The 27,028-nt window shown below is 39.0% G+C and overlaps 1 protein-coding gene across 3 annotated transcripts; it reads left to right on the top strand.

Moving 5' to 3' along the window:
- The first annotated feature begins 5,589 nt into the window (after positions 1 to 5,589).
- BNIP3L (BCL2 interacting protein 3 like) lies at positions 5,590 to 25,780 on the top strand. 3 transcript variants are annotated; one of them, XM_040626483.1, is made up of 6 exons: positions 5,590 to 5,767; positions 13,316 to 13,499; positions 18,221 to 18,293; positions 23,035 to 23,138; positions 23,249 to 23,398; positions 25,151 to 25,780. In XM_040626483.1, exons 1-6 carry the CDS (start codon positions 5,668 to 5,670, stop codon positions 25,197 to 25,199), a joined length of 660 nt encoding a protein of 219 aa, XP_040482417.1. In that variant the 5' UTR covers positions 5,590 to 5,667; the 3' UTR covers positions 25,200 to 25,780. The 3 variants fall into 3 exon arrangements, with proteins under 3 accessions (XP_040482417.1, XP_040482418.1, XP_008700272.1); XM_040626484.1 differs by having other exon boundaries at positions 5,594 to 5,731; XM_008702050.2 differs by lacking the exon at positions 5,590 to 5,767 and adding an exon at positions 12,437 to 12,590.
- Positions 25,781 to 27,028: the final 1,248 nt, after the last annotated feature.

The raw sequence follows: 27,028 nt of genomic DNA, 5'->3' as shown, positions 1-27,028 counted from the left end.
CAGTAACATAAAGTATTAGGAATGGGCATGCATCTTCTTGTTGAGGAAAAGGACAGTAATTTTATCCTAAAGTAAAACAATTACCAGAATAAGAAAGGAAAAAGAATAAAAGCTGAATAGATACAGTAAGTTGTAAAAGGTTTGTGAAAAAGGACTCTTCAGAAAGAAATTTTTTGTGTGGTCCAGCTAAAATTGAAATAGGTTTATTTAAGTTTAAAAAAAGAGAAAGAATTTTAGTATCAAAAGTATACTGGTACAGAATTAAAATCTATTTTTTTTCTATTAAAAGGACAGAGTTTTCTTAGATTATTGCTTTGCTCTTAATAAGAAATTGTAAACAAACTTTCTTCACCTTAAATGTAATCTGCCTAGGAAACAAAGATTCTGTTTTATCTTTATCAGGTCTTTGATTACTTAGAAAAATGGGAGACTTCTTTATTAAGAGGAGCTAAAGCTTTTTGCAACTACAGAACCTTTTGAATTTGCCTTTAAAATGTTTTTGTCACTTTAGTTAAATGGACAATTAAGTCTTGTTTCATAATTTTCTGTGATCCTATTTGGTCAAATGTTCAAAATCTTTTTATATTTTTGACAGACTTGCCAAAATTCAAATTCTGGGTAAAATCTTTTTGACCTTGAACTATCTTGAGTTTTTCCAGAGGGTACCTAGAACATCTCAAAGGATTTGTTCTCTCTCCCTACCAAAAGGGAAATGTTAAACCAATTAGGCTTATATTACATGAGAAGCTTGTCAAATAAGAAGTAACACTAAAACTTTTTTACCTTATATTTGTATATGTATATGTAATTATGTGTTCTAAAATTTATATGAAATTCCTAAAATTCTGGTGTGTCCTGATATAATGTTATCAGTTGTAATTTGAAAATATATGTCACAGAAATAAGCAAATTTCTTGTCAATTCCATTGTAATGAACTGTCATCAGATCTTTAATAATGGGCATTTTAAAGTCTTTTGTCATTTATAGACAGTTATTGTTTTACTCTGATGCTTTTGCAAATGTATTTCATCTAAGGAGAAATTCATGAAAAGGACTCTGACAAGTACTGTAGAATACAGGTCTCCGATAGCTTTAGGATCATATAACTGAACTGAGTTGAAGAAAACTTTTTCTCTTAAGTGATCTATGGCTTACAACAAATTGGTAAAATCTTTGCGAATAAAGATGAAGTGATTTTTTTTCTTCCTAAGTGATCCCTCCAGAATTCAGAAACTTGAGTATTTTTTCTCATCGCAGTATAATTACTTGCATGAGTTCAATAAGAATCTGTTCTGTAAACAGGCCGCTGCTTCCTCCTTGGCTAAGATCCTATTAGAAAGGATCATTCCTATTTGGGGAATCCCCTCTTCCTCTCACGTTTGAACTTCCTAGTGATTGAGGAACCCACTTTACTGGTCAGGTGCTTCAACAAATTTGTGCTGTTTGACCACTTTTACAACCTTTTCACCGTGCCCACCACCCTCGATTTTCAGAACCAGTTGAATTACTAATTCATCATTAAGACTGAATTTGCAAAATTTGGAGGAACCCTTGAAATACCCTGGCCAAAATCACTGCCATTGGTTCTTCTGAATCTCAGATCCACTCCTTTTGAAACTGGTGAACTCCCTTTTTGAGATAATCACAGTATGCCTAATGTACCTAGTTAGCTCCTTCTTCCTTTGATCCACAGCTGATAAAAGGGGATATACTTCAATTTTGCTAAGGTCTAATAAAAGCCTAAGAGAATGATAATACTTAGTAGAACAATCTTTCCACAGTGCTCCCAGGAGACAAAACGCTAGACATCATCATGATCTGCAGCCTAGAGGTTTCACCCCCTAGAAAAGACCCTTTTGGAAAGATTTCCTCCAACCTTGCTGGCCGGAGGGACCTTACCAGGAATTGAAGCAAATGACAGTGGAGGCAGAAAACTTTCCCAAAATGATTGGACTAGGCCTGTATACTTTTTCTTCTATTGCATCTCATCTTATTTTCTTTCTCTCTTTCTTGGAAAGACAAAGCTCTTATTCATATTTCCCAATCTATCGCGAAAGGGGCAAATCTTCCTGACCACTGGATCTAACAACAGAAACTCCAATCTATTCACAATGTCAGAGACTCCTTGGTCTCACCTGTCATCAATTTCTCCTTAGTCTCAAATGCCACTACTGATTAAGTCCACAAGCCTTTGAATGTTACCTAGGGGGCTAGGCTATTTTGGCCAGGTGTTCCCATACTTTCCCCAGTCATAACTATGCTAGCTCAACTAGACACCTCCACCTTTGCCAATCATACAACCTTTGTTTCCTCCCAACCCACGTCTTTTCTTTACTTAAATATGATCTGCCCCCTGGACCCAAGGGAAATAAAAATGGGCTAACTCTTCTTTGCAAGGCTTTTAGAAAAGACAGCTTTAGGATGGGATGGCATCTCACAGAATGTCATCCTAATTTCTCTGACCACTGGCTTGAAAATTTCAATCAGGAAATTCCAGCTAATGAATCTATCAATAACCAGACCTTAGCTGAAGTCCTCTGTGCTCCACCTGTTTTCATTTTTATCTGCAGTGGATGGCATTTTCATGGGCATATGAATGTTTAGTTAGCTGGTGAATTGGAGACCAGTGCTTATTGGGACATTTAACCATCCCTGGTAAAATGCATAATAAACCAGAAGCCTCTCGTTGGTCCACCCATTGAGCCTCCATGGCTGCCCTAAATGGGAACTTTCAAGAGGCATAAATGAATCTGTAGGGAAAGCTTTTCTTCCTTGGGTTAGAGTAAATACTAATGAGCATATGATCAGAAATCTCTCCCTAATATTAGGAGAGCTACCCAATTCCACACCAAAGCAGTAACAGCCTAACAATGATCACTTGACTCATTGGCTAAGATCATTTTGGACAATTGCATAGCCCTTGACTAATTGCTGAACAAGAGGCATTTGTGCAATAGCAAACACCACCTGTTGCACTTGGATAAGTGCCTCTGGAGAGATAGAAACTCAATTACACAAGATCAGGGAACAAGTACACTGGTTACAACAAATTTCACCTGATCTCCCTGGTCCTTTGATTTGTTCATTTGGCTACCTTCAGATTTGGGTCATGGTTTAGAACCATTATACAAATTGGATTTGTCATGTTACTTTTAATTCTGTTTTGCATGATTATTTTTAAACTTGGCGCTTGTCAAATCTCTACAGAAGTGATGCATCAGAAGGGGGAATGAAGCATGAGAGACTATGGACTCTGAGAAACAAACTGAGGGCTACAGAGGGGAGGAGGTTGGGGGAATGGGATAGGCTGGTTGGTGATGGGTAGTAAGGAGGGCACGTACTGCATGGTGCACTGGGTGTTATACGCAACTAATGAATCATCGAACTTTACATCAAAACCCAGGGATGTACTGTACAGTGACTAACATAATATAATAAAAAAAAAAGAAGAAGAAGTGATGCACCAAATAGAATAATGCTAGCTCAACACTTTGAGCTGATTTCCAAAGCTTACTATCTAGACATGATACCACCTTAAGGGTGGAAAATACCTGAGAGCTCCTTCTTCTACTTTATTTGTTGTGCAAATGTGGTTCCTGTGATTTCCATCACCATGAGGTCTCCCTGCAACCTGGGACAGGAATAACCAGGAAAGGTCCTTTCTGCCACTGAGTGACACAGACAAAAATGTTTAATTAATAAATAACCAACCAAATGCTTGAGTAGCAGTGCTTTCAAGGAAAGATCTTGATCAAAAGAGGGAAATGTGAAAATGAATAAAGGAAACCTAATTCAAAATGGAAAAGGGAATCAAGGAAGGGAGGGTTCTCACTCAGGTACCACTCTTGGCAGCTTACCTTAATACGTCAGCAGGAAGAAGCTTACTTTACATACCCCAGCAAGAAGGAAGATATTCCTCTTGCTTGGCAACAGCTCAGCCAATGAGACACTGCCACAACCTCAAATTCTTGCTCTCCTTAATGAACTTTTATTCAAAATAACCCCTCCCAACCTCTTCCTTTCTTCTTCAAAATTGTTTTCTTCTTTCTTCTTCACACTTGCCTATGGTTCATCATAGTTTCAACTCCTCTGCTATTCCTGAATAAACTCAATTTTGCTGGCTATACTGCTTACCTTTTTCTTTTAATGAGTGACAATAGTCCTGAATGGGAAGTTAATTTTGTAAATATGTCAATTATCCTCCCAATTAATCTATTAATTGAATACATTTCTGTTGTAAATCTTAAAAAAATTTGCAATGTTTGACAAATTAATCCTTAAAAAACATTTTTAGCATGGAACATTTCAAGTGTATTCAAGACTAGAATAATAGCTTAATGTAACCATCACCACCTTCAATAATTACGAACACATGGTCAATCTTGGACAGTCAACTTTTAAGCTCATTTAGAGAGTGATTAAGTAGTCATGAAAAGTTTTGAAAAGACAAAGGAGGACAAACTTTCTCTTACTTTTACCTGATAGAGCTATTGTAGAGGCCTTATATGGACTCATGTTTTTGAGGAAATTTAGAACATGATAAAGGTACAGTTTCAAATCAGTGTGGAAAGATGACTTAAAAAATAATAAATATTGTTTGGTCAGTTGACTACCCAATTGGGAAAAATGGAAGTTAATTAATTTACAACACATCAAAAATAAATTTCAGATAGATCAAGGCCCTAAATATAAAAATTAAGCCTATAAGAAGATTAGAAAAATTTATAAGGAATAGATTTTAAATCTTGGTGTAAGGGTGTTCCCAAATCATATGAAAATAATAGATTTGACTGCATGAAAATTTTGAACTTTTGCAGAGTGAAACAAACTTAAAAGACAATTGACAGAATGAGAGAAATATATGCCACACAGACCAAGTAATGGACAAAGACATGTTTAGATGAAATAGGTGGAGCGTTTAGAAATATAAAGTTTGCTGTCACCCACATATACGGAACATGACTTCCCATGTCAAGTCCCAAAAATAGGTTAGATGATGGAATTTGGGTGGTTGTTTTCTTCCGTATGTTTTCCTGGAATTTTCCATTTCTTACAATGATCACGTGTTACATTTGTAATTTAAAATTAAAGAAATCTTAACTAAAATTTCTGGTCTGCCTTACATTGTTTCCTGTTTGGAGTATTAACGTATTGCCAGCTTTGTTTTAGGTTTATGACAGGGAGGCGCCGGGGTTTTTGCTTCCTTTGTGTCACCATGATACCTATCACAGAAATGAATCCTTACAGATATTGAAAAAGAAATGCTCAGGGATTGGCTTAAGCGATGTTGGTGTAGAAGATTTGGGTGCCAACACATGAGCACCTTAACACTTCCTCATTACACATTTCTCCCTAACCTCTATCTCAGTTCCACCCGCGTAAGTCACTCCATCAGGCCAGTACAAATGACACGCAAGAATTCATTCCAGGTGCGCGTGTCAGCGTGACTCCCGCGTCTCCAGGTCTGAAGCTCTCCTGGGAACTCCCCCTCCCCGCCCCGTCGCATGTTGTGTTGTCATCACGTGGCCGGAGCGCACCCTGACGTCAGGGGCGGGGGAGGGACTGCGCAGGCGCAGAAAAGGGGGCGGGGGACTCGGCTTGTTGTGTTACTGCCCGAGAACCAGAGACGGTCTTGCTGCGGCCACAGCTCTTGCAGCCACCCGACAATGTCGTCTCATTTAGTAGAGCAGCCGCCGCCCCCGCACAACAACAACAACAACTGCGAGGAAGGTGAACAGCCTTTGCCCCCGCCAGCCGGCCTCAATAGTGAGTGCTGGGCCGGTGGGCTCGGTGAAGAAGATGGGGGGAGGAGGAGCTGCTCCGGCCGCCGCCGCCAGCTCCGCGCGGGGGGGCGGGAGGAGAAGGCAGCCCATTGGCCAAGGCTGAGGATGTCCGGGTAACTGACAGTTCCCATCACCTGTCAGGAGGAGTTGCTCCTGTCTTCCTCTAGCCCTGTCTCCCTCCCCTCCCTGGGGTCTTGGTTGGGGGCTGCTTGAGTTCGCAGTTGAGGAGGGCAGGTGGGTGGAAGGAGAAGGGGGGCGAGCCGATCCCACCTGTGGTGGGCCTCTGATCGGAGCCAATCGGGTCGCGGGGGGGGCGGGCCTTGGGGCGCGGGGAGCGGGGTGGGCGGAGCGGGCGGCGGAGGGGACGTGGGCAGGGATGGGGACGTGCAGCGGGGACGCTGGGGGATGGACGCGGGTGGCGGGCCGAGGGGAGGGGGCGGCCGGGGGACGCGCGGGAGGTCAGGTGTGCAGCGGGGCTCCGGCCTGGCCTCGCTGACCCCACCTCTCTGGGTCGGCCTTCCCTTAGGGCTCAGAATGTGAGCCCTCCAGTTCCCTTCCTTTGTTACCACAGGCTGGTCAGGAAAATCATTTGGCAATTTAGTGGTTACTTGTTTCACGTTGGGGGTGGGGGGTAAGGAGGCTATGCTACTTTTTTTATTGTTTGTTTTTTGAGAGTTGGCCCAAGTGAGTTTTTTGGTTTTGTTTTTCAAACGATGGAGTTGTGTGGCCTGAAAACCTTTTGTGAACAGCCTCTTGAACCATCTAGGATTGTATAAATCATAGAATCTGGGGGCAATAAGTGTGCAGAAGCGGGATTAAAATCACACTGATAGAGGCGCTTGGAAGTTAATGTGCAGTATTTGAGTTACGACCAGCTACAGTTGCTTATCATAACATTCTGGTGCTCAGACATCTTGTCCTAAGGTTTTTTCCAGTTGTCTTGAAAGCTCGGTCTTCTTGGAAAGGTTCTTGCCTAACCTTTCTGTAATTGATCTCATGAAAGAGGCAGTTGGGACAGTTAGCATATGGCCAGATGAAATCGTTTAAAAATCATTTGGATGCTTAAATGACATTCCGAGGCATTGCAATCTTTCATAAGAGGGAGGTGTTCCAACATAGCCTAAAAATTATCTTAGGGAAAAGAGTTCCTGTCCCCTCGCTACAAGATGGGAATAGAATTTGAGTATTTGAAGATATTTTCATTGCTTATTGCTGCTGTTCCATCTTTTGATGGATAAATTTCTTAAATGTTGAGTTTTTGAAACTCAAGTGTCTTATGTTCTGGAATTTAAGTATATGTTATTTCCCACAGAAAGGATTAATTTATGTATCTTTAAACGTTATTTGCTTCATATATTAATGTGTACTTAAAACACTACTTACCCGTTTTTAGCATACTCTTTTGGAAGCATGGAATTTTAGAATGGGAAGAGACTTTAGAGGTAACTGTCTCTGTTATTTACTGGTAAAGAGAGCAAGAGTATAAGTGTGTTGTCCAAGTTCACAGCAGGCTAGGACCTAGAGCTGAGATTTCAAATGATCTAGTGTTCCTTTCAGGACATGTTAGTAGCCCAGAATCCCCTGGTGATGTGTGTTTCCTATTCTCTCAGTATGTTTTTCTACCTAAAGTACAGAGGTGACCTGCCTATCTAGCTCTTTCTAGGGTACTGTTTCTTAATTGTACTCACCGTTTTCCTGCAATACTTACAAGTTAGCTGTTTGGTTAGTATGCATACATGATTTCACAGGAAAAAAGGAATTTTAGTTTCCTTTGACCATTTAACAAAAACAACAACAAATGGGGTTGAGCTGTCTGATTGTTTATCTCGGTGTTAGATAGACCTATGAGGTATTTGATGTTGTTGGCCAATCAGTTGCTGCTACGTTTGTATTAGCTCTTAACAGAAGTGGAAGAACACTCAGTCTGTGTGTGATATCAAAATGTTGGCTTTGGGAAATCTGCTAGATAGAATATTTTATTTTGAATAGGGTGAGCTTTGAAAAGTTACTGAAAAGCTTTTAGCTAGTGCCGTATTAATTTCTCCCCTTTTGCCTTTTATTCTGTTTGTGTTTTCAGTTCATTATACAACAGTGGTTTAAACAAAACAAGAATCCTTACTGATTCCTTCAAGTGATTTTTGGGTACTAGGCAAAACAACTTACTCAGACATCTAATACTACCCAAATTGCTGATAAGTTGAAGTTCGTTGTTGGGTAAAATTGCACAACTATGAAACACAGGAGATGAACTCATTGTACAGATTATCTGTGGTTTGGGATTTTTCTTCCGCTCAGGGGTCAAGACAGAGTTTTAACAGCAAATTACTGAAATAATTTGGAATAATGAAACCTTTCCCTCTCTCTCTCTCTCCCTTTTTTTTTTTTTTTTTTTAACCATTGTAGGGGAACTGTTCATTTTCCTTACAAATCAGTGGATAAATGTCTAAACTACTGGCAAAGTAAAAATGACGTTTTTCCAGTTTCCAGTCGGTTTTATTCTTAAGAAAACTAACAAGTTATTTAATATTTGTATAGGACATTTATGCTGTATAATTCGGTAGGTAATGTAAGGAAAATCAAGGTAGTAGTAAAATTCTTGTTAGTATTTAAAGTAGGAAGTACAGCCTTTTTTTTTTTTTTTCCTTTTTTCTTTTTTAAACATTTTCAACCATGATATACTTGCTTCCCTAGTATGGTGAGAAGGCTTTTAAGGCTATAGCATGTGAAACTTCACTACTTCATGATACCGTTTTGAATACATAAGTAGCTGGTGTGTGAGTACCCACTTGTGCAAAATGACCAACTTTTTTTTTTTTTTTTTAGAAGAATTTTGGTTACTGTTCTTGGTCTGGATTACAGCATCAAGTACTTGAAATAAAATAAAGGCTTTGAGGAAAGAACATAAGATGTAATGAAATGTGTTACCCCTGGTTAGGATAAGAGTTATACATGGGACCTTGGAAAGTTGTGGAAAAAGATGAGAACTACTCTTCTTCCTTCTCTCCCTTCCTCCGCCTCAGCTCTCCCACTCCCCTTCTTGCAAAAGGATTGAAGTAGTGATTATAAATCTATAAAGAGTATATACAGCATACAGTCATGAATGTAATCACAATTACAGACCAACCTTCACGATGTACCATATTACAAAACGTAGAAGTGTGAATCTCTTAGCAATTCTGAATCGTTTAGCAATTCTCAAAGACTTAAACTAGAAAATGTCTCATGTATTGTGTATATGTAGAGTCTGGCATAAGAGAACACTTTTCAGTTTATAAGTAGTCTTTTAATATAACAGAGAGCCTGCAGTTTTTAATTTTAAAGCTTGATTATTAGGAAGAGAATTCACTCAGATTTTTTTCTACTTTGTATTGCTTGGACAGCACAATCCTCATATCTTGTCTTGTTTACTTTCCAAGTAGAAGGGGACTTTGTGAGAATTGGTAGAGTTAGAACATAAGAAATTCTGAGACTGTGAATCAGGAATGAACTAGGTAATGAAAAGCATGTGTAGTCCATCTATTGAGAAAGACAAGTTTATTTTTTTCCCATCTTAGTCAAAAGATGAAGCTTTTAATATCTGTGTGTATAACTTTTTCTGCAATACTGTTTATTTCCATAGATGGTCTATGGGATCTATGATTTAAGGGAAATCTACCTTTTTAGGTGTCTTAATGCACATTGTCAAATTATCATCTATTGAAGACCTGATTGTAATAGCAATATTAGAGACAATTGGGGTAGTGGTTAGCCTTGACATTTGGATAATGGTTAAAGTATGGTATATCCTTATGATGAGATTCAAAAGCAGTTGTTTAAAAAGAATGAAGTAAGGCAATATACATTGACATTGAAAGAACATCCAGAAGTTGTTAGGTAAGAAACGCTTCTTACAGGGGTGCCTGGATCGCTCAGTTGGTTAGGCATGTGTGTTCAGCTCTGGTCATGATCTCAGGGTCCTGGGATCGAGCCCTGCATCAGGCCGTTTGCACAGTGGGGAGTTTGCTTCTCCCTCTGCCCTTCCCCCTGCTTGTGCTCCCACACTCTGTCTCTCAAATAAATAGATAAAGTCTTAAAAAAAAATGCTTCTTACAGAAAAATCCGTGTAGTACAATTAAATTTTTTTTGTAAAAGCAAGAAACAGAACTGTATTTAATTGAAAAAACTCTGGAAGTTGACATACAAACCTTTTAAAATTGGTCTTTGTTGGGACGCCTGGGTGGCTCAGTTGGTTAAGCACCTGCCCTGGGCTTGGGTCTGGTCCCGGGGTCCTGGGATCGAGCCCCGCATCAGGCTGGGAGCCTACTTCTCCCTTTCCCTTTGCCTGCCACTCCCCCTTGCTTGTGTGTGCGCACACACACACTCTCTCTCTCTCAAATAAATAAATAAAATCTTTAAAAAAGTGGTCTTTGGGAATAGGAATGGGAGATTGGGAGGAAATGTATTTTTGCTTTATGTTTATTTTCAAAAAACACATTTTTAGGGGCACCTGGGTGGCTCAGATGGTTGGAAATTTGCCTTCGGCTGGGTTCATGGTCCCAGGGTCCTGGGATCAGGTCCTGCATCAGGCTCCTGGTGCAGCGGGGAGTCTGCTTATCCCTCTCCCTCTGCCTTTCCCCCTGCTCATGCTCTCTCTCTCTCTCTGTCTCAAATGAATAAATAAAATCTTTAAAAAAACAACAAACACATTTTTGCAGTAAGAAATTTTTTTAAAAGGTACAGAGTATAGTTATAAAAGTGGCTAATACATAGCACTTACCATGTACTAGCGACCTTCATTATTTTGTTCCATGCTTTATTCATTTCAGCCTGCTGACAACCCTATGAGGTGGATATAATTATTCTCCCCAATTTACAGTTGAGAAAACTGTTACGGGATTAAGTAACCTGTCTAGGGTGTAACAGCTGTAAGTGGTAGAGTGGGAGTCTGCCTTCAGTCTGTGCTCTTAACCACCATATTAATAATATGCCAGATAAATATTGTCTGCCTTAAGTAGAAGTGACTTCAGTTATGCTGGGTGTGATGCCAGTCACAAGAGATCAGTTTTACTAAGGCTTTCCAGGTATGTCTTCTCAAGTTCCTAGGTTATGATTGCTCATATATTTTTAATGTAGAAAATAGAATTTAGATATTGGTTTGGAGGTCCTTCAAAAAAGTAAGGTCTGGAAAAGCTGATACTGTTACAGCCAGTTTTCTCTGATCAGCTACTTGAAGTGAACATTAACTATTTTAGGGAAGACTGGCTTCTACAGAGACCCATCAGGAACTCCTGGTTCCTTGTTCTTCTACCAGAGCAGCTCAGGTCTTTTGTTTGTTTTATTTTATCCTTGGGGTTCTATACAAGAAGAACTAATTCTGTTGGTTTAAAATAAGTTTGACAGGGGCACCTGGGTGGCTCAGTCCTTAAGTGTCTGCCTTCGGCTCAGGGCATGATCCCAGGGTCCTGGGATGGAGCCCAATGAGCCTGCTTCTCCCTCTCCCACTCCCCCTGCTGGTGTTTCCTCTCTCGCTGTGTCTCTCTCTGTCAAATAAATAAAATCTTTTTAAAAAAGGGGGGGTGCCTGGGTTGCTCAGTCATTAAGCGTCTGCCTTCAGCTCTTTAAAAAAAATTAAAAAATAAAAAAAAATAAAATAAGCTTGACAATCCTAGAAAACAGTACAAGTAGAAAAAAATTTATCATATACCTCTTTCTTTTTTGTTTCTTTCCTGTTAAAATACTTTGCAGAACTCTAAATTTACGGATTTTGGCGTATTTCTTATATACTCCAGAGGCACTCAAAGTATTTAGTTAAATTATCTTTAGTGTTAAATCTGCTTTAGCTTTGCTAGTTGAATTTGTTAATCAGTTTTGAGTTCTGTCTAGTCTGTGTCCATTTTTGTGTACAGAATGAGGTCACAGAGATGTCCTACAACTGTGTTGTTTGGCAGTACAGTCCCAAAGATTTGGTGCTGGTAATGGGATTCTGACACCCACTGGGACTGCCTTAGAGGGAAAGGAAAGAAGGGGTGACTTCGTTTTTATTTAGCAAGCACTGTTCTAAGTACTTAACAAATATAAGGTCTTTTTACTAGTAGATAGCTGACTGTCTCCCACCTACTGGGTACTTTACCTGTGTCCTGTGTTTAATCCTCAGAGCAGCTCTGGGAGGTAGGGTTCTGTATTTTTATATCTCTGTTTTACAAATGAGAATACTGAAGCTCAAAGACAGGCAGAGAGTAGGTGGTGGAGTCAGATTTCCAGCCAGGCCTGCCTGTGAGCTTTTCCTTCATATAAGGATGATGTTGAGTTCACTTTGGATCTAGAATAGTCCTCACCTCACTGAAAGTGCATTTTAGGGTTTGAGCCTCTTTCAGTGGTTTTTCTGATTTACTGATGGAAGATTGTTCAGCCACAGAACTCTAAGGCTTCTGCTGAGAGTTTGGAGGAATGGTCCTGTCAACCTGCTTGGTTATATTTTCTAAAGCAAAATCTGTTGTACAGAATGGAAATTATGAAGAAAATTCACCAGTGTTTCTTTTTGTTGTGAAATTGGTCTATTGGCTACTGTTACCAGTTCTTACTAAAATGAAAGCACCTTAATGTGTTCAGCAAACTCATTGAGCCAATAAATAAATATTTTCAAGAGCTATCCAGATTACCAGGGCCACGTCCCCTTTTCTGTGGCTCCACCCTCTTTGACTGTTGACCTGAGAAAAACCTCAGTGTCTCCTGTACAGATGTGCAGTTTCTCCCCCAAAACCAACAAGGCTTAGTGAAACCCTAGGAAATAGGAAGTCGTGGGAGAGAAGAAAGGACAAGTCCACAAGGTATGGTTAGTGCATAGGGGAGAGGATGGAAAGAGGTGAGGTGTAAAGGAAAGGAAGGAACTAATTTGTGGGGTAGAGAGAAAGCTTTTTTCAGAATTTTTTTAGTATTATCTCCGGATTTAATTAAGAGCTAGATGCATTAATTTTATGCTGCACATTTGTACACAAATTGAAAATTTTATGATTGGATTAAAGTTCTGTAGGAGCTTCTAATTGTGCTATTTAGATGACTTTTATGAAGTTTCTGAGCCATAGGTTTATTTCATCTGTGGGGACGATACAACTAAATAGCTGAAGTGGACTATGGGAAAAATGTATATATACATTATATTAAACATATATAATTAAAATATTAAAGATAAGTAGTAATAAAGTAGCCATTTATTTTTTGAAAAGCAATCTCAAAGTTTTCAGTGAAGTGCTTATCATATCTAAACTAAGCTTTAACTAGAGAGAAAAATTGGCTGAAAGACCCATTTTCTAAGATACTAGTTGTAGAGTTCCAGCTTCTTCTAAATTGGTTGATTGTGTGACCTACTTCAAGAACAGGAACTATATATATTTTAGACTTCTGTTTCTCCTTATTTATTTTCTTCTGAATACTCTTGCATTTGCTTTGAGGCGAGACCGAATTCTTATCAGAATTCACCACATTCGCATCTATGTGCACATGACAGAGTTTGGTTCTGCTGTGGTTAACTTAAGCTATCTGACTTGTCCAACAGGTTCCTGGGTGGAGCTACCCATGAACAGCAGCAATGGCAATGATAATGGCAATGGGAAAAATGGGGGGCTAGAACATGTACCTTCCTCATCCTCTATCCACAATGGAGACATGGAGAAGATTCTTTTGGATGCACAACACGAATCAGGACAGAGTAGTTCAAGAGCCAGTTCTCACTGTGACAGGTAAGTGAGACCCATACAGATGGGTTACAAGGTTAATTTACCATTAGAAAAAATAAATCTGCTTTCATTTTCATTTTACAAAATATGACTCCTGATTTACTACAGCATGTGTATTTAAATCACATAGCTAATTGACAAATATTTGAGTGCCTGGTGTTTATCCCTAGATTAAATGACTTTCCTTGTTCAGATTGTATCATGTTTTGATGTTTATCAGTTTAAAAGTCAGTGGCATAAATGTTTACTTGTAGTATTAAACTTTCTTCCGTTTTCCTTTGTGTCCTGTTTCACAGATCGCATTCTGCCAGTTATGGATCTGTCTCCCCTTCTAGACTGTGAGGCTCCAAAAGTCAGGGGTCATGTTTCATCTCTTTTGTACCCTTGATAGTCATGGTGCTGGTGCGTAGTAGACACTCAGTAAACGTGTGGGTCCTGGAAACCGCAGGTTGATTCAAGTTATAGCGGCATTTGCATGGTTGGAAACACCAACCAAGGTCTGCAGATATTTGGAAGGCCATTCTGTTTCTTCAGAGGAACTTTTATTTCAGACCTCATTTTTCTACATTTGCCTTGGGGAAAGTAATTCCACTGATGAAGGGCTGCTTCTGGTGAAAGAGTAAGGATATAGCGATATGTATGAGTAAGATGAAACTGAGTTGTTCGTTTATTTTGCAGTGTAAGCTTTGTTTTTTTCCAGAGGGATGGGTGGTATACCTGACACTTCTTAGACTGGTGGCAGCCATACTATGAGCATTATGGGATACTGGATGATCCTCTGGTTAATCAAGAGTTAACTGACATTAGTCTATAGAAAATGCAGATGCACAAGGCAGAGACTGAGGAAACACTTAAAAATGTATACTGAAAAGAAAAGTGATTATCTCTAAGAGATGAAATTATGGATATTTTTCTTCTGAATATTTTTGTACTTTGTAAAAATTGTATATATAGCATATTTTATTTGTCAAGAAAAGTTTAAAAGGAGAAATAGGAGTTCAGTCATGTTTGAAGTTCCTGCATGTCTTATAATCCACTGATGTTACCAAGGTAGCAGAGGATTGGTTTGCTGGCTCTGGCACACCGTGCGCCCCCGCCACCCCGTCTCATCTCTGCCTTTGTCCCTGTGCTTCTTAGGAGCCTGGGATGGCTCTTGTTATAAGCAGAAGCAGAGCAGATGGCTCTTTGCTGAGCAGCTTGCCATTGATTCCAGTTGCAACAGCGCTCGTCTGTCTTTCAGAATGAAGTTTATAGTATATTGCATTTATATTACGGGACTCATAATGGGTTTCTGAAGTTTTCTGCTTGTTCTGGGCCTGTTTATAAGACTTTTACTATGCGTTCAAGTCCATGACCCTTGATCATTGGTATCAGTGTGTCTCTTCAACTGTTGTTCACTTGCTGTTGTCATTGAGCAGAGAAAAAGTCTCCTGCTTGCTTTTCTGGTCATCTTATTTCATTTGTGGTTGTAGTTACACTTGTGATGGAATACGAATTTACCTTCCTGTGATCACGTTTAAGTTAGGTTTCTAAACATGTGAAGCAAGGCGTGGCACGTGCTTCTGAACACTTCCTATCCCTCAGCTTCTGTATCTTTAGGCTCTGGGGTTCCTAGTCATCTTCAGAGAAGGCCTCCGACTCTAGCTCAGTAATACTGTCCTGTGCTAACACACCTTAACATTTCAAAATGTCTTCAGAATTCATGTCGTTTGAATTGCCACGCATCTCTATATTTGAAGTCATTGAGGAGTGTTTTTTGTAGGTGGAAACATTTTAGGATTGTTGGATATTCGTTCCGAACCTAATTTGTATATACAGTGACCCTTGAACAACATGGGTCTGAACTGTACAGCCATGTGGATTTTTTCCCCATAAATCCAGTACAGCACTGTAAGTGTAGTTTCTCTTCCTTACGAGTTTAACAGTTTTTTCTCTAGCCTACTGTATTATGAGAATACACTACATAAGACCTATAACATACAAGATATGTGTAAATTGACTATGTTATCCGTAAGGGTTCTTGTCAAAAGTAGGTTATTAGTAATTAAGTTTGGGGGAGTCAGAAGTTATACACAGATTTTTAACTGCAGGGTGGGTTTAGCACCCTGCATTGTTCATGGGTCAACTATATTTTCACTTTAAAAATTATTCCAGAGATACATTTTTGTCACTGTAGTGGTTATTAGAAGATAACCCCTATGTGTTTTGTATTGCGTTTTACCCTGTTGCAGGAGTTCTCAACCTACACACTAGATTCACCCAGGGAGCTTTTAAAAATACCAGTGTACAGGCCACATCCCTAGAGGTTCATATTCTGTCGTCAGGAATGGAGTAGAGACATGAGGATATTTTAAAAGCTCCCCAGCTAATTCTGATATGAGCCAGGGTTGAAGCTCTAATGCATTCCAAATTGTTAGAATTAGTAAACCGTTTACCAGTGAAATGTTTAGTATTTTTCTAAGTGAGATTGGTGCAGTGATAAGAGTGTGGAAGTAGAGCAGAGGTTCTGTAGGGTTCCTGGCTATGTCATTCTGCTGCCTTGACCTGCTCCTGTCTATGTGAGACTGGCTCTTAATTTGATCTCTGGCTGTGAATGCAAGGGTGTTATATGAGCATAATGACAGTAAACTGAGGACAACAGGAGTGCCTCCTTCCACCTGGTTCTTGTGCTCGAGCCTAAGATTTCTTTTTTTTTTTTTTTTAAAGATTTTATTTATTTATGCGACAGAGAGACAGCCAGCGAGAGAGGGAACACAGCAGGGGAGAGGGAGAGGAAGAAGCAGGCTTCCAGCCGAGGAGCCCGATGTGGGACTCGATCCCGGAACGCCGGGATCACGCCCTGAGCCGAAGGCAGACGCTTAACGACTGCGCTACCCAGGCGCCCCATCGAGCCTAAGATTTCTAGTTCAAAAAAAAAATTTCTAAATATGCTAACATATTTGTGTGATGCAGAACCAGCTTTTCTCTTTTGCTGTCCCCATTTAAGGCTCTTTTATGTCAATTAGAATAGTCTGAGGCTCCGAGGCCGAATCAGTCTGACACATTTCAGGTGATCTTATTTATTTTTGAGTCTGTCTCACTGTCATCTCTGTATGTTAATAACATTGTACGTGCGCTCTTGGTAGCTTTAACAGATAACATCTACTCCTTTGAACAGGTTAAGCCTGGAGCGTTTTCATCCCTCCTTCGGTTTAGATTTGGCGGGGTGGAGTGTGTAAAGTCTAGTGGCCTGCTGGGGTTACACAAGGAATCATTGATAAGATTAAGAATAGAACTTACTGTGTTGTTTTCATCTGTCATATCAAGTATAGTTCATGATCATGTGTTTTTGTCTAAAAGTTTATCTGTAAATTTTTGTTTCTGGGAATATATCTTGTACTTTCATTGAAGGTTCTATATTCATATATAAACCTATATAATTCACTCTGAAATAATCTCAAAGCAAATATTTCTGAAGTAAGTAGAATGGTGGTTCTGGTCTCCGTACTCCTTGACATTCCTAAAAATTGCTAGGATCCCCAGAGGTCTTTTGTTGATGTGGGTTATATATTTTGATATTTAACTATATTAGAAATTAAAACAGATTTAAAAATATGTATTCATTCAACAATAATAAACCCATTGCATTTCAGGATGAGTATACTTTTTAAATGAAAAATAACTTTTTCATAACCCAAAAAAAATTTAGTAAGGACTGGTGGCATTGTTTTACATTTTTGCAAATTTCTTTATTATCTGGCTTAATAGAAAACAGCTGGATTCTCATTTGCTTTTGCATTCGGGCTGTTGTGATAAAACACATCACGTAGCCTTTGGAAAATTTAACGATACATGGAATAAGAATGAGAGAATAAGAATAAGAAAGGCAAATCATAATAGTATCATGAAAACAATTTTAACCTTGAAGACCCTTTGAAACAGTGTTGGGGGAGGTGTTCGAGAAGACGTGACCGCAGGTTGACCCAGGAGCTGGATTTGGGCAATCGGAGGCTTCCCATTCCCTCCCCTGTCCTTGGAATGTGCGTTCTGCTTGCCTTCCTGGCTCCCAGAAGCCTCCTCAAGAATACAGCTTTGAGACAGAAATGTGGTGTTGAGACTGAGTGGTATACGTGACTAAACCCAGTTAAGGTCTCTGCATAAAGTTTTAAGAGTTGGCAGGTAGGTGCGATCTGCTCACCTTACTGTCACTCCAAGACAAGCCTGTCTGTAAATTCCCTTGCTGTTTAAAGCTGCCACCTCTCACCCTGAAGTGGTCTGCCTCTTTCCCTCTCCTTGCCTTCCTGTGTGGGGGCCGGTTTCAGGTTACACCTGGGAAGCTCCTCGGGAGGCTGGAAACCAACTAGACTCTGAAAACTGCTTTCACACTTTGAAAATCACTGGTGATGAATTATTTAATGATGAAAGAACTCTGAGAAAAAGAACGCCAATTTGAAGGTTTCTGAATTTGAAGGTTTCTGAATTTGAAGATCTTTGTACCTTTATTGGAAAAAGAATAAAAATGGGAAAATTTATCCTTGCAAAGGAATTCATCACCAGCACAGAATTCCAGAACACTTGGGAATAAGAGTGCTCAATTTCATTTGTTCTTTGGGTTCAAGATAATACTTTTTGATTTCCTGCTTTTTCAAAGCCATACCACTGTAACTTCTAATTTCCAGTGGAGGTTAACTACTTGACAAAATGAGTATTAAAACTAATAGCTAAATAAATTCTTTCTCTTCTAGCCCTTCCCCACAAGAAGATGGACAGATTATGTTTGATGTGGAGATGCACACCAGCAGGGACCATAGCTCTCAGGTGTGTGTGTGTGTGTGCGCGCGCGCGCGCACGCGTGTGTGCTCATTTTTCTGATGTACAGTAAATAGGAATGCGAACCTCTAAATGTTTTGCTAAAATATATTAAGGAATAAGAATAGACTTTAAAAAGTAGTTTGAAGCTGTTTTAAATTCTTCAGTTTCTGATTTTGGAATTTACTTAGGATGATACGGCCCTCGTTGTACCAGCCTTTGCAACTGAGAATTTGGGGTCCTCTCACCCTAAAAGAATTGGAAAATTCTTGTGTAATGTATCATTCCAGTATTCCGGGCTAGTTTCTTGAATTTGTAAATAGAAAGCTGAGATGGATGTTTTATTTAAGGTCACAAAATAATAAATGACAAGGAAAGTTGTAGAACCGGGCGTGAAAACTTTTTCTGCATCCGGACTTTCAGACAAATTTCAACAGCTAGAGATAAAATTCATCTAAATTTTGCAGGGTTCCTTAAATTAAAGAAGGTAAATGTAGTTCATTAGCAGTTGACATTGTCAGTAAAATAGATGGCTATAGTATTGAAAGCGTACAACAGTTAATATTCTGAAATTTACAATAAGTAAGTAATTGTTACTAACGATTTAAAATGCTCATAGCTGGCCCTTGACTATAGTATTGATGTGTGGACTCGCCTAGAAGTGCCAGAGTGCAAATTTGTGAGGACCAGAACCATTGCCTTTTTCTATGGTGTTCATGGGCTGGCAGAGTATTTGTGGAAGGAATGTTTAAGTGCAGTCAGACAGAAACTTTGCTTTGTGGGGTTCTCCCTGTATAATGTCCTATTCCCCTTTTGCACTAGAAATTCTGTGCATAATATGTTGGGTCCACCCAGTATTCTTTCTCTTTCAGAAGGCTGCACAGTTTTCCCCTGCTTTTTCCATACTCTGTGCTGTTCTCTGAAACCTAGAAAATCTACAGATTGAATATGAATTTATTTTATGATGAGCTTTATATTATAGAGAAGGCTCTCGTGTACGGAGATGTTCTGACTGCAGTTGTTGAACTGCTGGCTAATGTATGTTGGTTTTGCCATGTGCATAAGCTATAACTAATGAAGAAGAAAATATATAATTTCCATGGCAAAAGTGTACTAAGGAATCCCAAGGAAGAGAAATGAAATTAATTCTTTGTTGTCTTTCCTGAGGAAGATGTCCTCAATTCACATTGTCTTTTCTGCGGATAATTTGAAGATCTAGATTAGCATTTTACAGAATGTGCTTTGAGGAACATTTGCTCAATGGGAAGCTCTACAACGTAGTTCTGAAGTCAAGTTAAGTGGAAATAATATAGTCCCTGGGCTCCCTTCCCCTCCCCCTGCAGTAGTCACAGCACATAGTATAGCACATTAAAGGCTCTGACAATTCTTGCAGTAGAAGAATCTGTTTAAACCAAGTGTTTCCCAAGCTTATTTGATCTTAGACCTCCCTACCCCTTCACACATACTTTTGCCCCATAATAATCTACCTAACAACCAAATGAAACACTCTGATAAGTGCTGTCTTGATTCATGGAGTGGCAGTATACAATTAGCCTTAACTGATGATTAAATTTAAGTGGAATTGTAGAGCTGACTACGTCCATCCTAGAATTCCAGAGGAATTTGTGAAATTCAGGAGAGAAAATGTAACATTTTTGGCTTCTGTGTCAGATTATGGTAGTATTGCTAGTATGGTCCTGATTCAGAAACCAGTACCTAAACAAACATTAGTTATTGTCAGCGTTGTTGGGTAAGCCATATTAACAATCAGAGCAGTCCATTTAAACATGGTTACATCTTCAGAAAACCAGTTTTAAGTCCCTTAAGAAAAATATGTTTTTTAGAGTAAGACTTTTAATAAAAATCAGTAGGTATGATTTATTTAAACTTTCAAAATCCTTTTACATTGCTTTTTTAAAATTGAAGAAATGATCATTTAAAAATTAATAGTTTTAGGTTTTGGGAGGGTGGATTTTTTTCATGAATGAGAAGCGAGCTTAGGGTTAGCAAACAGAAGTATTTACCACAGGACCGTTATGGGGCTTGCTCTTATCGAACATTTTTATGCGTGTCTGTATGAGGAATATAGAACGTTTTAAGCCTTTTCTAGGAGGAGGAAGGAAAGACACTAATATATATTAGATATGTTCTAGGTGCTAAATTTATTTTTAAAAAAGGTTTTTCCCACTTTCAATGTTCTCAGTCTAGTGAAAGAGATGATATTAGCCCCGAGAACAAATGGGAGAAGTGGGGCTTTGTCTTCATTAAATTACTATTCTGAGATCACAGAGCCAGTGGGTGAGAGAGCCAGGATGGAAACCAGGGCTCTCGGAGCCTGCAGCCCTGTGCCTTCTACTCAAATAAGTCCACTCACGGGGTTGATCTCAGGGGGTCCACAAGGTCATGAGAATGAACGAAGATGTGCCCAGTGATTGTGGTATGAAGAAGCCTAAGGTGTAATGCATTTAGGAAAAGGATCATTCAGACTACACTTTTATGACCGTAGCCCTCAAGAGTCTCCGTTTTATGGCAGCAAATAGACTGTGGAGGCCTCTTGAAGTCATTTTTGCAGTGTGTTTCTGGGACTGAAGAGGCCAGCACAGTGTTGGGTATCAGTGATACAGACTGAAAATGTCCTCCCTTTCCCCTCGTGTAAAACTGGGGTTTATGGACCCCATTCTGTGCGGTTTAATACCCGCACGTAGAGACTTAGAGAACTTGGCATGGACCACGTAAGTGCTTTGAAGGTAAAGGACGTGCACATGAGAACAGGCGAAAATAATCAGAATCTTTTTAAATGTAGGTGTAGAGAAGGTTAAAAGCATGAATCTTATTTCATTAGATTAAGTGCATTTTTACCATATTAAGTGCATTTTTCCAAGGATTGGAAGGTAATTTAAAACCTGAAACTGGCAAATTTAAGATTAATAACGGGAAGCACACAGCAGTAGTAAATGAGGATAGCGTAGGATTCTTGGTTCTTGAGGTGAGCATCCTAAACTGATTTGGGGAATCTGTTTGTTTTTGCTAGTATTCCAAAGATAACTTTGCTTCGCTCAACTGAGAGAAAATGACATCATCTTAAAGTAAATTAGGCCCTGAAATCTTATTACATTAACATTCTCTTGGAAAGTAGGAAATATTAACTTGTTCACAGATTTAAACCTCCGCCTGTGAGCAGTTTCAAGGAGAGCCATGTGAGACCAGGCTGGAAACTCTAAGCAGGAGTGACTGCAGTGTGTTGAATACAGTCAGCTCTTGTGTGTACACAAACTGATCTATAAGTAAATCGTAACAACTTAATGTTTTTGATTTAGGCTGTTTTCAGATTTATTCCACAAAGAGCCAGCTCATGATTCTGAGTAATCTCAGTACCCAATGGAAAAAGCTTGATCCTAAAGGCTACAGTGTGTCATTCAGTGGAATTTGCCAAGTCCAGCAGAACTAAATAAGAATGATACTACCAGGGTAGCAAAATGTACAGGGATTTCACTTTCGATTTGATGGTCTCTAGAGATAGGATAGCCCCTTTCACTCTGAATTATACCTTCCTGGGGCACCTAGTTCATAGAGAACTAGCCCTGTCAAAAAGAATCACATGAATATATCAAGCTCTGTATTTCAGAGCTATCTATCGAAAAGAATGAAAGCTTTGGTCAAAGAGAGAATCCTATTCAAACAAAGTAACAAATCAAAACAGTTCTTAGCTTTGAGACCCTTGGCTTTGAGGTCCTAGCATCACATTCCTTTAAGCTGAGTGAATATTGCTGTTCATTTTTAGGACTGCCTCATTCCTGTGGGTTCTCATGAAAGAGAAGCTTTGGGAATTTTGCTTGTTCTCGGCCTGAAACTGTAGGTTATCATTAGCAAGAAAAAGGACTTCTTTTTCATTTGTCTGATGCGAAAAATGTCAAATTCTAAGTCAGTATAAAATAAATGATTCCAAAAAACTTTTGGCTTAAGTAGTTTTGAATAAACCTTGGGAAGTGTTTAGATAGTGATTTGTCTAAAAAAAATAGAATCTCCTTCCAGGAAGTAAAAACCTAATGCTAAGGAGTTGGGGACTCGAGAAACAGTTTACCCAGTTTAAATACTGGCCCTGTCTCTTATTACTTATGGAACCTCAGGCACTTACTAAATTTATGTCTTCATTTCCTCGTCTGTAAAATGGAATATTAATAATTCCTGTTCTATGGGGTTGTTGCCAGGTAAAAATTACTAATGCGTGTAACGTGCTTAGAATGATGCTTGTCTCTTGATAAATGATTAGTAAATACTATTATTATTTATTTCCTCATCGCATCTCCTACTCGTTTTCTGTTCACTTTATATTGGTTAGCATAAACTTTTGGAGATTTTTTTTTATTTTTAATAATGAAAAATTTTAAGTGTGAACAGAAGTAAAGAGAATGTTGCTGTGGGCCTCTGTATAGAATCACCCAGATGCAACAGTTATTAATACTCTCCACATTTTAGTGAGCATTACAGCCTGAAGTGCACTTTTTTCAGGTTCACATCCTATGCTTAGATAGAACCACAGTGAGACCCACTCAGGTTCTTTTTAAGATATTAAATGCCCTGATCTCAGATCGTTGGGTCAGTGTTTTTAGAAAACTGGCTTGTTTCTTAATAAAAATTGCTGATGCACAACCATAGAGTTTTCATGTATTTTCTGTCTAGATTTATCTTTCGTCGTAGGAACAATTGGGCTTCCTTTTTTCTTTTTTAAAGTTGTAATTCTTCTTCACAGTCAGAAGAAGAAGTTGCAGAAGGAGAGAAAGAAGTTGATGCTTTGAAGAAAAGCGTCGACTGGGTGTCCGACTGGTCCAGTAGACCTGAAAACATTCCACCTAAGTAAGTCCCTGCACATGTCTTTTCAGGGGACACGGCGGATGCCGCTCCCACTCCTGGGCAGTTCTCAGCAAGTACATTTCTGACCCCTGCCTCTGCCTTTCGTCCCCCAGGGAGTTCCACTTCAGACACCCCAAACGCTCCGTCTCTTTAAGCATGAGGAAAAGTGGGGCCATGAAGAAAGGGGGTATTTTCTCCGCAGAATTCCTTAAGGTGTTCATTCCGTCTCTCTTCCTCTCTCATGTTTTGGCTTTGGGCCTAGGGTAAGTACTGGTGGACTCCTAATGGGTTTTCCCTTCATTCCTTTTTTGTATTTCCAGACATAAGAAATAGGCATGAAATGGTTTGTATTTGTTTTGCTTTTAATGTTTCAGTGCAAATAGGGAGAGCATAAAAGAATTATTGAAGCTGAGATACTATTGGTAAGCATTTTTAGTAGTGGGGTTTTATTTTTCTTATTTGAAAATAAGTTGTTCATGTTAATCCTCTCCATGGTCATCTTTAAGGGGGCTCTTCTGTGCTTGATTTTTCCTTTTGCATTTTGTTCTTGTTTATAAATTACTCAAGATTAGCTAAGTTTTATTTTTATTTTTTATTTAAGTTCAATTTAGTTAACATACAGTGTTTATTAGTTTCAGGGATAGAATTTAGGGATTCATCAAGATCAGCTAAGTTTTAAAGTAAACTAACCTCTAAGTGTATGAATTTGGGGTTGTTTTGAACATTTTTTTTCCCCAGGTGGGAAAATACACCATTTTATTGAGTAGTTCTTGAGTGAAACTTGGTAGGTTGGTTCAGGATCCTGTTTTTTCTTTTTGTAGCATTTTCATTTATTCTTCTAAAGTTGACCCCACATTTACCTATAACTGATGAATTTTTCAGGAATGTCTTTTAAATTCTTTTTTTTTTTTTTTTTGGTCTTGATGGAACAGTTGAGGAAATCTGTTTTTGAAAGACTATAAGAGTTAAACACTAGTCGTTATTTTTTTAAAGACATATCTGTTATTCTCTTTAAGCATGTGCAAAGAGTCATTTTCTCTATATAATATGCAAAAGCTATGTGATCCCTTACCTCCCCTGTAAGGAGCTCGGCATATGGGAGAGGGTTACTTATCATCATAAACATGGAAACATACAGATGACTTTCCCATAGACTCCTTTTGTCTTCCTGGGTGCTTGATCTGTTTTTGTGATGGCAAAGGCCATGATCACAAAGCAGAAAAGATGAAGGGGTTCGTGGAGTAAGGGAGTGTGTGAGTGTTGAACGGGGTTGGTGTGAGGGCAGGCAGGGGGAGGAGTTTAAATTCCCCTCCAGTATTGACTGCACGGTAGTTCATTTGCCCTCAAGGTTTTTATACCTTCTGATTGCTTTCCCCTTCTTAGTCTTCAGATTGTCTCACTTGCTGGTATGACTGTAACTGGTTGTTATAGATGAGTGTAGCAAAAAAGGATTTGAGAAAGTTGGTTTTATTACACTGGGGGGTGGGACTGGCTTCCTATTTTCCTTAACTTCCCTTCTGCTTATGTTATTTAATGGTAAAATACTTACTTGGCACAGGAAAGTAATATTAGGCCTTAATCCTGAAGAGTTAAATGATTAGTTACGAGCCCACTGTGAAGCACTGGCAGCTTTGTAATTTGGCGTGTTACTGTATTTTGTATGTGAACGATCAGTAGGACCTTCTGCCCACTTTATGGAAACATGTCAAAGGAAGCTGGCTATGCTTTGTTCTTTGGAGGGATCTGTTCTCTCTGGTTTTACTTTGTCTGATCACTGCCCCTGTGCTGTCCAGTCCTGCCTAATGAGTAAACATAATTACAGAAAACCAGTTTGGCTGGCTGGTGACTAGTTTTAAGTAAGTCAGCAGTGATTTTAGGGTGTCGGGGGACTGTGCGCATACACCTTTAGAGTCTTTTACAGCATGGAGTTGTTAGGTACAGTTCGGCCTGTGGGCAGCTGGTTGGTATGCAGCCGTTGACACCGATGAGACACGATGTACTCTGTTTCCTTTCAGCATCTATATTGGAAAGCGACTGAGCACACCTTCCGCCAGCACCTACTGAAGGAAAGAACAGCCCCGGAAAAGCGTGTGACCTGTGAAGTGGTGTATTGTCACAGTAGTTTATTTGAACTTGAGACCATTGTAAGCATGACCCAACCTACCGCCCTATTTTTACATATCCAAGTTCCAGTAACACTCAAATCCAGTATTTTATTCAAACTCTGTTGAGGCATTTTACTAACCTCATTCCCTTTTTGGCCTGTAAGACACTTTAGAATTTCCTAACAGAGTTTACTGTTATTTAGAAATTTGCAAGGGCTTCTTTTTCCGCAAATGCCACCAGCAGATTATAATTTTGTCAACAACGCTATCGTCTCCTTTTAGTGCCACCAGACTTAGACCTGTATCATTCATGGTATAAATTTTACTCTTGCAAGATAATTACCATCTCTCTCTTCAAATGAGATCAGGTTAGCAAATGATAGAACAGCTTTGTTTTGTTTTGTTTTGTTTTGTTTTGTTTTTTCAAGACAAAGCAAGCTTCCCTAAGCTTGAATTTATAGTTATTAAAAAAGAAAACAAACAAAAAAAATAAGACACAAGAAAAAAATATCCTGGGCAATAAAAAATTATTTTAAACAAGCTTTGGAGCCACGTTTTGTCTAAACAGCCTCCTAATGGCGCCTTTTAATTTATAGGAGGCCGGCTACGTAAGTGACGGGTATGAAGTAGACTAAGAACTAAACTACATCAGCAGATTTTAATACCAGTATGTCGTAGTGCTGTCTTTTCTATGGTGTGGAATCTTTCTTTCTCCTAAGGAACGTCTCAGGCCGAGAAATATATGAAATTGCTTTGGGGATTTGTGTGTGTTCGGTGTATTTTTACGTTTATTAGCTTTAGCTGCGTGTGAATTTTTCATGACTTTAAGTTTTGTTTTTGTTTTTTGTTTTTTTAATTTTTTTCTAAGAAGGGGCTTTGGAATAAGTTCCAATTTGTGGTATAAATACAGGCTTCTTGTTTTAGGAAGCACCACTTATACTCTGAAGCCTTTAAACTCTGAAGATAATTGTTTCAGAGTGATTCCAAGCACTCGTGCAACTTTGAAAACCAGACTTGGGTTGTGGGAACAGTTGACAAAGTTCTGAAAAGAGCCCATTTGTTTTCTTTGGATCTCTCCCTTTTTTAATGTTTACCTGCACAAGCTTCCCACAGTGGTGCCTGAGACTGTGCAGGCACCGGTCATGTTCTCCCGGGGCCATCTCTTCAGTCATGCTCGACTCCTGCAGTTCCAGAGCACTCGGCAGCTTCCTTCAGTGATAGACTGTTTCTGTTTAGTTTGTTCGTTTCTAAAATGTGAAGCTTTAGGACCAAACTGTTAGAAAGCAGCGGGATTACCAGTTATTCCAAGTAGATTTATTGGATTTCGGAACACCTAGCATGACTCTGAAGGGGATACTATTATATGTTTTATATATAAATAATTACTGTTTATGATATGGACATTACTATTGACTATTTAGAGAACCATTGTTAATTTTAAAACTGGCCATCTATTCATTAAATAAAGTGCTTCAGGTTTGCCTTGGATAAGAACGCTGGCAACCGGATTTGCCAGTTTGCAGAAACTAACTCTCTTGTCTTTCACATCAAGTTTTGAAAATGGACGTGTTATAGTGAAAAACCTACAGATTAAGCAAAAAAAGTTAATTTCTGATTGTCTTTTTTCAAGAATATAGCTGGTTATCTCTAAGAAAGACGATATATCCAAAATAGTTTTCTGAATCATTTTATGTTTTCTTTCTAGCACTTGATACCTAAATAATTTTGGATTATCTTTTTATTATACCTTGTTTCTCTCTTACTCTCATAACTGGTGACACTTGATTT

The sequence above is a fragment of the Ursus maritimus genome, unplaced genomic scaffold (assembly GCF_017311325.1).
Source record: "Ursus maritimus isolate PB19 unplaced genomic scaffold, ASM1731132v1 scaffold_11, whole genome shotgun sequence".
NCBI classification, from domain to species: domain Eukaryota; kingdom Metazoa; phylum Chordata; class Mammalia; order Carnivora; family Ursidae; genus Ursus; species Ursus maritimus.
Note: the sequence above shows the minus strand (reverse complement) of the source record. Positions and strands in the feature narration are given on the sequence as shown.

What these genes read in the sequence shown, in the direction of transcription:
- BNIP3L (XM_040626483.1), top strand. Translation starts at nt 5,668, where the DNA reads ATGTCGTCTCATTTAGTAGAGCAGCCGCCGCCCCCGCACAACAACAAC. An exon ending in CCCGCCAGCCGGCCTCAATA is followed by an intron (nt 5,768 to 13,315) that starts GTGAGTGCTGGG and finishes CTTGTCCAACAG; the next exon opens with GTTCCTGGGTGGAGCTACCC. An exon ending in GCAGGGACCATAGCTCTCAG is followed by an intron (nt 18,294 to 23,034) that starts GTGTGTGTGTGT and finishes TCTTCTTCACAG; the next exon opens with TCAGAAGAAGAAGTTGCAGA.